The 9,982-nt window shown below is 41.3% G+C and overlaps 1 protein-coding gene across 1 annotated transcript; it reads left to right on the top strand.

Moving 5' to 3' along the window:
• The first annotated feature begins 5,615 nt into the window (after positions 1-5,615).
• LOC137605528 (olfactory receptor 11A1-like) lies at positions 5,616-6,548 on the top strand. The gene has a single exon (XM_068330274.1). It carries the CDS (start codon positions 5,616-5,618, stop codon positions 6,546-6,548), a length of 933 nt encoding a protein of 310 aa, XP_068186375.1.
• Positions 6,549-9,982: the final 3,434 nt, after the last annotated feature.

A 9,982-nucleotide genomic window follows, 5' to 3' on the forward strand; every position in this document is an offset into this window, starting at 1 on the left:
TAAGTTAATCCAAAATTGTTTGATAAAAAAATTAGTAATTAAAACAGGAATATAGGCTGAAAAACAGACCTCACTTTAAAGATGGTTACAGTTTCCTGAACCAGAACGTGTTCCTGTCCAACATTCAGGAAAGTGAACTCTTTGGGTCAGTGGAATGTTTTTATGGGGTTTCTTCACCCTCCATGGATCTCATTAAACTCACCACCAAGAACAACATACAGTATAAACAACTTTATCAATCTCTCGAGGCCTGACTCCATTCAAGCTTTAGGCCTCTTCCTCCATGAAAGAACTCAAACAAGACAGAATTAAACTGAAAGTTCACTCTATGTTACACACGTGTATGCTGGTGCAAAACTTTCTGAAATGTGATGAAAAAATGATATTGTCATAGCTGTGTGTATACATGCTGTCACCCAAGATTTTATTTTGTGCATACGTTTGATCAATCAGGGCAAACAGATAGATAGATAAACAGGGACACCATCATCCATTTATGAAGACATACCACTAACCAAATAAATGTCAGTATTGTCATTCATTATAGATTGTAATTGACGATACTTTAAGAAATCCTTCGTTCAAGCTTGCATAGTTTTAAAAATGACCACATAATTAAATCATGTTTTGCACCGTTAAAACTCCACAATATCCAAAATGACGTTAAAGACGATGCAGATGTTACAGTTGTGCAATAATGAGAGGTGCCAGTGCTTTTACTGACGCCCAGAACTTCCACACTACATCCTCAATGTCACGTTTTCATTTCTCGGACAGAGAATTTCTGGTTCTGGAACGCTCGATCCGTCCAACACTAATCATTTATATCCCACACGCGCTCACTGTCATCCCTTACTGACACGACTCGAGTACAGCGGCGAACATTACTGACACTCTCTGACGTAAAAGGGTATTACGCCATGCTTACCTCAGGTGAAGCAGGTGAGTCTCATGGGTGACCCAAAACTAACAATACTAAACTATGAACGATATTGATACGAAAAATAATGGTGTGGGAACCAAGCTGACTGAATGAATTGTTGAATTAAATTAATTAATTATTAATATTACCTTCATAATATGACCATGATATACATATTATCAATATTATTATTTATACATGGCATGTGAAAACATTTTTGGAGCAACTAATGAAAATTGAGCAGCACTCACATTTTTAAATTGAAAGTGCTTTTAAATTTATAATCATATATGATAAATCACATCACTGCATTGTTATAACAGAGGTCAATGATGATATAATGCTCTGTTCATCTTAAGAAACGATCTCTTCAAGTGTCTACGGATTTCTTTCATTTTTCAGTCCAAACATGATTGGATTAAAGAGAGGATGATACAGAATCACCTGGGCCAACCAGAAACCCTAGATGAACATGGAGGTACGTACGAGGCTGAGGGAGCATAATGCAGCCTTCAAATCTGGTGACGCAGTGACACTTAGGTCAGCGAGGGCCAATCTGAACCGTGCCGTCAGGGCGGCAAAGTGCGCCCACAGCCAGAAATTACAGGGTTTCTTACAGGACCCCAGCAATACCAGACAGCTGTGGCAGGGAATTCAGTCCGTCACAGACTACAAAGCCACACCCTCCCGCTGCCAAGATGACATCTGCTTCCTGAACGAACTCAAGAACTTCTTCGGAAGATTTGAAGCTCTTAACAATACACCAGCAAGGTAAGCCACCCCCCCCCCCATCCTAATGATCAGGTCCTCAGGCTTGAAAGCACTGCTGTGAAGAAAGTTCTGAGAAAAGTCACGGAAAAGGCACAGAAAGCTGCTGGTCCGGATAACATCCCAGGATGGCTGCAGACCATCTGGCCCACGTGTTCACTGACATCTTCAACACGTCACTCAACCAGGCCATCGTCCCCCCCATGCTTCCAGTCAGCCACCATCATTCCAGCGCCAAAGAAACCAATCATTTCCTGCCTCAACGACTCCCGCCCTGTTGCACTAACATCCACCATCATAAAGTGCTTCGAGTGGGTGGTTAAGGACCACAATACGTCAATACTGCCCGCATCATTCGACCCGTTCCAGTTTGCGTACCGGCCAAACCGCTCCACTGACGACGCCATCTCCACTGCTCTCCACCTGAGCCTGGAGCACTTGGAGGAGAAGAACACCCACGTGAGGATGCTTGTTTCTGGACTTCAGTTAAGCATTCAACACGATCATCCCCCAGGATCTGGTATGCAAATTGGACCCTCTGGGGCTCAACACCCCCCTGTGCAACTGGCTGTTGGATTTCCTCACCAACAGAATCCAGTCTGCGTCCTGAGCCCCCTGCTGTTCACCCTGATGACCCATGACTGTCATCCACGGTACAAAACCAACCACATCCTGAAATATGCGGATGACACAACAGTTGTGGGGCTCATTCAAGACGACAACGAGCTGGCATACAAGGACGAGGTGCAATATCTGGGGGAATGGTGTAGGAGGAACAACCTGCTCCTGAACATCAACAAGACAAGAGATCATCGTCGACTTCAGGAGATCCCGACCCAGCCACACACCTCTACTCATCAATGGCACAGAAGTGGAGGTCGTCAGCAGCACCAAGTTTCTGGGGGTACACATCACAGACAACCTCAGCTGGTCACTTCATACCACCTCCCTGGCAAAGAAAGCACAGCAGCGTCTGCAGTTCCTGCGACGGATGAAAAGGGCCTTCCTCCCCCTCTCATCCTCTCCACCTACTACAGAGGGACCATCGAGAGCCTGCTGACCAGCTGTATATGCATCTGGTCCAGGAGCTGCAAGGCCTCAGACTGGAGGTCTCTGCAGAGAGTGGTGAAGACAGCGGAGAAGATCATTGGGACCCCCCCCCCCCATCCACAACATTGCACACAGACGCTGCCTAGCCAGAGCACACCAGATTCAGTCTGACCGTACCCACCCTCACCATGGACCGTTCTCCCCGTTGGCGTCAGGCAGAAGGTTCCTCAGCATCCGCTGCAATACAACCAGATTTAAAAAGTTTCTTTCCCCTGGACATTGGATTGCTTGATGCCAGATAAATCACCCCCGGTCCGTTCATGATCACAAACTGTACATCTTACCTTTTTACAATATTCCCATGTGCATTATTCTACTCTATTGTTAGCTGCTAAGTACCGACATTGTCATCCTTATGGTCAACATTTTTCAACATTTCAAGTTTACATGCAAGGCCAGGCCGAAGGCTCTGTGCAATATTATGTATTTATTATAGTTTACGTATAAGACTCACAATGTTAATAACATTTAAAACTGTCTATGGCCATCTTCACACTGCTTATGTTTTCCTATGTCTCCTATATTTTCCTATTTTTGTTCCTATATTTCCTATGTTTTCCTAACACTATAGAAACAGCAATACGAAAAAATGGTTGTGTGTACCGGATGCCAAGCAACCACATTTCGTTGCCAGATTCACTGTTCAGAGTTTCTGCAATGAAAATAAAAGGAAGTCTAAGTATAAGTCTGTAAAGCCATTAAACAATGTGCAACTGTTGAAATGTCAGATTCCAGTCTGACTATAATTAAGTCATACGTGCACAACAAAGTAAAGTTGATCAAAACCAGGAGGTGAGGTAAACAGGTCTCTGCCTCTTTTTTCCTGACTTCTCTGCTACTCCTGTATGTTACTGAAAATATTTTTGCATAGGTAAAAAGAATAAGCAACAAGAGAACAAGTACAATGTTTATCATGATAAACACGCCATATATTAATATTGTTCTTGAAGGAACACAATGAAGTTTGTGAACTGAGTTATTGAAATAAATGCCCTTCAGAGTAAAGCTACAGAGCTTAATGATATGGCAAATGGTACAATCCATCATTTTAAAAACAAAATAAACTGTTTTTAGAAAACTAAAAATAAAGTTTATATCATTTTAGTCGACTTTACATCTGCCCATTATAGACTTTGGAATTGTAAAATAAGAAGAAAACCGTTAACACATGCTTTCATTTTACTGTGCAATAACTAAGAATGAAGACTAATAATAATAATAATAATAAAGGCCATTGGGGAACATGGCATAATGTAACCTGTACACGAGTGCAGGAAACTTACATGTTGAGGTGTACATGTTTGTGTAACATATGTGTTACGGCCTGCTCGTGGACCACAACAAAATAAGGAAGATGTACAGCGGGTGGCTCCAAAAGCGAATTAGCACAAATACTACCATGGCATCAATCAGCAATCCAGGTGTCATCCACATTGGCCAAGTTTGCTATGGAAAGTGACATGCCCTGGTGAATCAGCAGGTATAGTTAAATAACCTGGGAACGCCGACCAGGTGTTCCCAGTTACTTGATGGTAATGTTACTCAGCTGAGAGCCTGCAACACAAAGCAAACAATGACCTAGAAGTACCAAGGTCCTGGGGTTGTGACATATGCTACTGGCATGTATGCCAAACGGGCATTTAGGGCAGCAAAGACATCTACTCCTGCTTACCTCGGGCCTTTGTTGGGAAGGAACTCCACTTATGTCCCATTACTTTCATCTAAGCCACCACCATTGTACACCAGATTTGTTTTGGCCTGTCCTTTGACCTGTCTCTTTCCTTCTGGGGTCCAGTATGGCGTTGGTCTTGCAATGTCATCCTTATTTCTTTTGAGGACATGCTCTATCTACTTCTGTCTCTGTTTTGTAATTGTATTTCTTATGTACTCTTGTTTGCATTTACTCAATAGATCTTCATTTGAGATTGCTTTTGACCAAAATATTCTTTGGTCCAATTTGGTGTTGATAACAGGTGTGTCAGGATGTGTGTGGTTCTCAGGGCCCTGCCCCTTGACCCATTCAGCATAGTCGGCCCTACCAGAAGTTTGAGACTCCAGGAAACATGGCTATGATGGTCATAGGGACGTTCAAACAACCCTATCACAATGATGAGGCAATCCCAGCAGCGATGAACATATACTACTACATATGTTGTAACGGTTTGCTTATTTCAGCAAGACAATGCCAAAAACATATCGTTTTTATGTGATGTTGTCGCGCCATAGTAATGGAGTCCACTTGCTAAACTACTTCCTGCCTGTAAATGGAGCTAGATACCTATTGAAAACATTGTGCAAACATAAAAAAGCCAAAAATCATTGTCATTTTAAATCCCACAATGCAAGGTTGCGATTTGGTCACTTCAGGTCCCAAATCCTGTGTTGAATGTTCAAAGAAGAGGTGACACAACTCAGTGGTAACCATGACCATCACTATGTATTTTCAAACTTTTTTCTCAGATTTGTATTGACATTAAATGTTATAGACGGCCAGAGGGGAAACCAAATCAACAATGACGGACATCTTACATCAGGTCATCAAGAGAATCAGTGAAAGGAGTTTGATGAAGTTGGTTGTCTTGGTTCAGGATTTAATGAGATCCATGGAGGGTGGAGGATACCATAAAACCTTTTCTCTGACTCCAACTGCTGACAGTCTGGAGATCAGATCAATGCATTTCCTGGTCCTGGTATCTGCAGATGAACGACACAATCAGACTCATGTTCAATGTTAATGCCGTCTTCTTTCTGTGAGGGGTTTCATCAATGATTGTTTTTAATCAACCTATTTTAATCATTAAGGGTTTGATTCCTGATGTTCATGGACGTTGAACTTAACATGACATTTATAACTCTTATCGGATATGTGGAAGTGGAAAAATACAGATATCTGTATTTTCTAATCATGTTGATATTTTACATTCTGATAATATGTTGTAATTCTGTTATTGTGTTTCTTATCTTGATTCATCAGAACCTCCATGAGCCTATGTACATTTTTATTGCAGCTTTGCTCATCAACTCTGTTTTATTCAGCACCACTGTCTACCCCAAAATTCTAATTGACTCATTATCAGAGAGTCAGATCATATCTTATCCAGCTTGTCTCTTCCAGGTGTTTGTATTTTACTCTGTAGCTGCATCCGATTTCTCACTGTTGGCAGTTATGTCTTATGACAGGTATGTGTCTATATGTAAACCTCTGCAATATCCAACCATCATGAGGAAAACTACTGTAAAGGTTTTGCTATGTTTGGCCTGGTTTCTGCCCGTGATCCAGTTTGCAGCTGGAGCTATGCAGGTTGCTCATGAAAAACTTTGCAGCTTTTCTATCATGGGATTTTACTGCAATAGTTCTCTTCTGACAGTTTACTGTGAGAAATCAAAACCACTGTATGGTTTGTTTCTTGTGGTAATTACTGTAATTATCCCTTCACTTTTTATTTTGTTTACGTACACAAGAATATTCATGATCTCTTATCAAAGTAGCAGAGACGTCCGGAGAAAAGCTGCACAGACCTGTTTACCACACTTGATAGTTTTAATCAGTTTTACCTGTATTTTTGCTTTTGATGCCGTTATACCTCGTCTTACATTTGTGTCAAAAACTGTGCGCTTAATAATGACTCTACAAGTGATTGTGTGTACTCCTCTCTTCAATCCAATCATCTATGGACTAAAAATGAAAGAAATTTATAAACACCTGAAGAGATTGTTCTGTCATGGCAAACTGAAACCTCACTTTTAATTAACACCAACAGGAAATTTAATACATTTATGTGATTTTTTAAATGTGATTGTGTGTAATATTATTCACGTAAACAATGTTTTCAACCTATCCTGCTTTCAATTACCCAGTTTGGACGGTTCTGGACAGCAGTGCAGTATTCCCTCGTTCCTTGCGGTTAATACGTTCCAGGATCACCCTTGAAAAACAAAATTTCTGCGAAATAGCCACAAACCACGCAAATTATTTATGGTAATTTAAATGTTTATGAATCCTCCCCATACTTATATTTCACCAGTTTACATCTGTATTAACTTTTACCTGACTCCTAGAGTTTTAAAGCACTTTTGTATTAAAGAAAAGTTGCAGGACGAACCGTGAGTCTCGGAACACAGCTGACACATGGATGCTGTCAGCCAATAGCATGCTCGTACGGTATCACGTGACTACCTACTTAGTGAAGCCGTACATCTCGAAGCACAAACAAGCGAGGGATTACTGTATCTATGTACTGGTTTTGTTTTGTTTTTACTCCATATAAAGTCATCACGAGTTTCATTGAATTTTTCATCAAACATACTTTACCAAAACTGAACCAAGTTACTCATTGTCTGTCAGTGTAAACAAGTAGTAGCTCCTGATCAGAAGATAACTAGACTTTTTATTTTCATTGTCATGTACCGCCGCTGTATCCGCCATAGCGGGTCACGGGGAGCTGGAGCCTATTCCAGCTGGCCTCACCTCCCAGCCACTGCCAAGGCACCCTTGAGCAAGGCGCCGTCCCCCCTACAAGATGCTCATTGGGGCGCGACCCTCGTGCGCGACCCGTCACTCCGCCTCCTTTGTAACTCTGTATGTCCTCTCTATACTAATAGCATTACTACAGGCACCTAGTGTGTGCTGTGTTCAGGGGCCTGTAACCTGTAACCCCTGTGTGTGTAATTAACACATATATGTACATGTGAAGTGTAAAAAGAATTTCCCCAAGAGGGACAATTAAAGTACTGGTTATTATCTTGATGATCTTTGGTCATTTTGACCCAGATTATCCGTGTTCTCCATTTCCGTCCTAGCTTCCATGAAGGTATTCTGAAGAAGGATAGGTCCTTGTCTTTTGTGTTTATGTCCTGTCGTGTTGGCACAGCTGTTCACCTCACAGGAAACCATGTTCTTCATTGGGGTTATCGCTTCAGTGATCGCACTGTGTTCTAATGGCTGCCCTAATTGATGAAGCGAAGTATGTCGCCAGTGACGTATGACCCCCACGTGACCACTGGATGCGGAAGCTGCTGCAGCACAGATTTTAAGGTTTTCTGACCACAGGGATGATGCCAGAAATCTGAAAAAAATGTTTTCTTCTATTTTTCATAATGATAAACAAAATATATGTCACTTAAAAAATAGTTTACTGTCCATTGAAGCGGAGTCCAACCTACTAGCTCCGCAGCGCGTTCGTTAAGATGATCAGGGCATACAGATGACTCTTGATGCTTTTCCCATGTAGACCTGAACAATGAAATTAAAATTTCCTTCACCCTTTAATTAACATTTAGAATTTTCAGTTACAGTTGTGGAGGTTGTGTTTGTTTCAAAGGAAATATCCCAGTTACTGTTCCCCTTCAAGTATTTCTATAGAAAAGAAGGAACATAAAGTATTTTATATTCTTGTCTGCACATCCAGGGCAACCTATAGGGCTGGGTTTTAACAAATCTCCTTATGACTTCAAGACCATTATGACATCTTTAATTGGTTCTAGGAGATGCAGCATAAACCTACTTAAGTATAATTAATTTGCCTCCATGCTAAACTGAACATAACCATTCCCAGTTCTGTACTATATTTAATTTTTGAATGCTTTTTCATTATATGGTTTATATGAATATTTTAAGATTACAGATAATTTAATTTGATTTTTTAAAATGGAACAGGAAAAAACTTCTCTGTCTTGCCTTGATCCTGGAGCTACATTCTCAGTCAGCTGCCCGTGACATGTGACTCCATTGTGTAAACACTAGATCGCTGATCGAACTGAGACCAGCAGGTAAACATCATGGAGGATTCGTGGAGGAAAACACAGTGTTTGCAAATGGCAAAGAAATCAGTGAGAACAATGGATGAGTATGGACAGTAGATAATAGAAGCTGTGTCTAAGCACAATGAGAGATTGCTGACTAACCAGACTGGGGAGCTTAGCTAACGCAGCCTGGTATGCTAAAAATGTGATGTGTATTTGTGTGACCGACATACAGTATAACTAACTCTTTAGCCTCTTAAAGCAAATAAAACCTCAGTTATGTTCATAAGCAACTGTAAATTATATAAAAATGTGGCAATCACTGCAAGTAAACGATTTCTGTAGCTGTCAATGAGACCTCAATGAGGCCACTTCAGAATAGTCCAATGATTTTCTCTAGGCCTTTCTTGGGTGTTTTTGCTGTGTGTTAGGGGTTGTTTTCCTGGACATAATGACTGCGACTGGGACCAAGCTTTCTAACATTAGGCAGCACATTTCTCTCCAGAATGCCTTGATAGTCTTGAGATTTCATTGTACCTTGCACAGATTCAGGACACCCTGTGCCAGATGCAGCAAAGCAGCCCCAGAGCATAGCAAACCTGGTTATGCTTGATTTTTCCGTCTGTGAACAGAGTTGATGTGCCTTACCAAAAAGCTCCACTTTTGTCTCTGTCCAAAGAACATTCTCCCAGACGCTTTGTGGCTTGTCAACATGCATTTTCGCAAATTCCAGTCTCGCTTTTTTATGATTTGCTTTCAACAGCGGTGTCCTCCTTGGTTGTCTCCCATGAAGTCCACTTTGGCTCAAACAACGACAAATAGTGCGATCCGACACTGATGTACATTAGCCTTGGTGTCCATCTTTAATTTCTTCAGCGGTTGTTCAAGGCCCTGTCATAATATATATATATATATACCAGAAAAGCAAGATTGTTACCAGAACAATCTCGGTATTTGTTGGAAGCCTCAGGTTTCCATTTGGGTCACAATCTTGCTTTTCTGGTCAGCAGCTCTTGTATTGAGACTGTCTATGTCTCTTGGGGCTTGGTATTTGGGAGGGGGCCAAAAAAACTTGGTCTGCCATGGTTCTTGCAAATGTGCACACAGACTTTACTTTAACTTTAGTGACCTCAAACATTCTCAAATATGCATCACTGAAACCACAGTGAATTACAACTCTTTTAATCCTCCATTTATTGTTAGCTATCAGCTTTAAATAGCATTCAATATAGCTTGCCTTGGCCTCGGGGATGCATCCAACTGGCCGTTGGCGTCCTATTAACAAGTTTAACTATAGAAAAGACAATAGACAGCGTGTCTTTCTCAGTCAGCATGACACTGAGTGGGGCAAACTTACTTGGTGTAGGAACACAAAAAGAGGGGACCTGCAACATAGAATGGCGGGGGTGTTAACTTTCCCTCTGGCAATCACCCAACCAC

The sequence above is a fragment of the Antennarius striatus genome, chromosome 12, assembly GCF_040054535.1.
Source record: "Antennarius striatus isolate MH-2024 chromosome 12, ASM4005453v1, whole genome shotgun sequence".
NCBI classification, from domain to species: Eukaryota; Metazoa; Chordata; class Actinopteri; order Lophiiformes; family Antennariidae; genus Antennarius; species Antennarius striatus.

Coding starts and splice junctions, on each gene's coding strand:
- LOC137605528 (XM_068330274.1), top strand. CDS start 5,616: ATGTTCATGGACGTTGAACTTAACATGACATTTATAACTCTTATCGGA.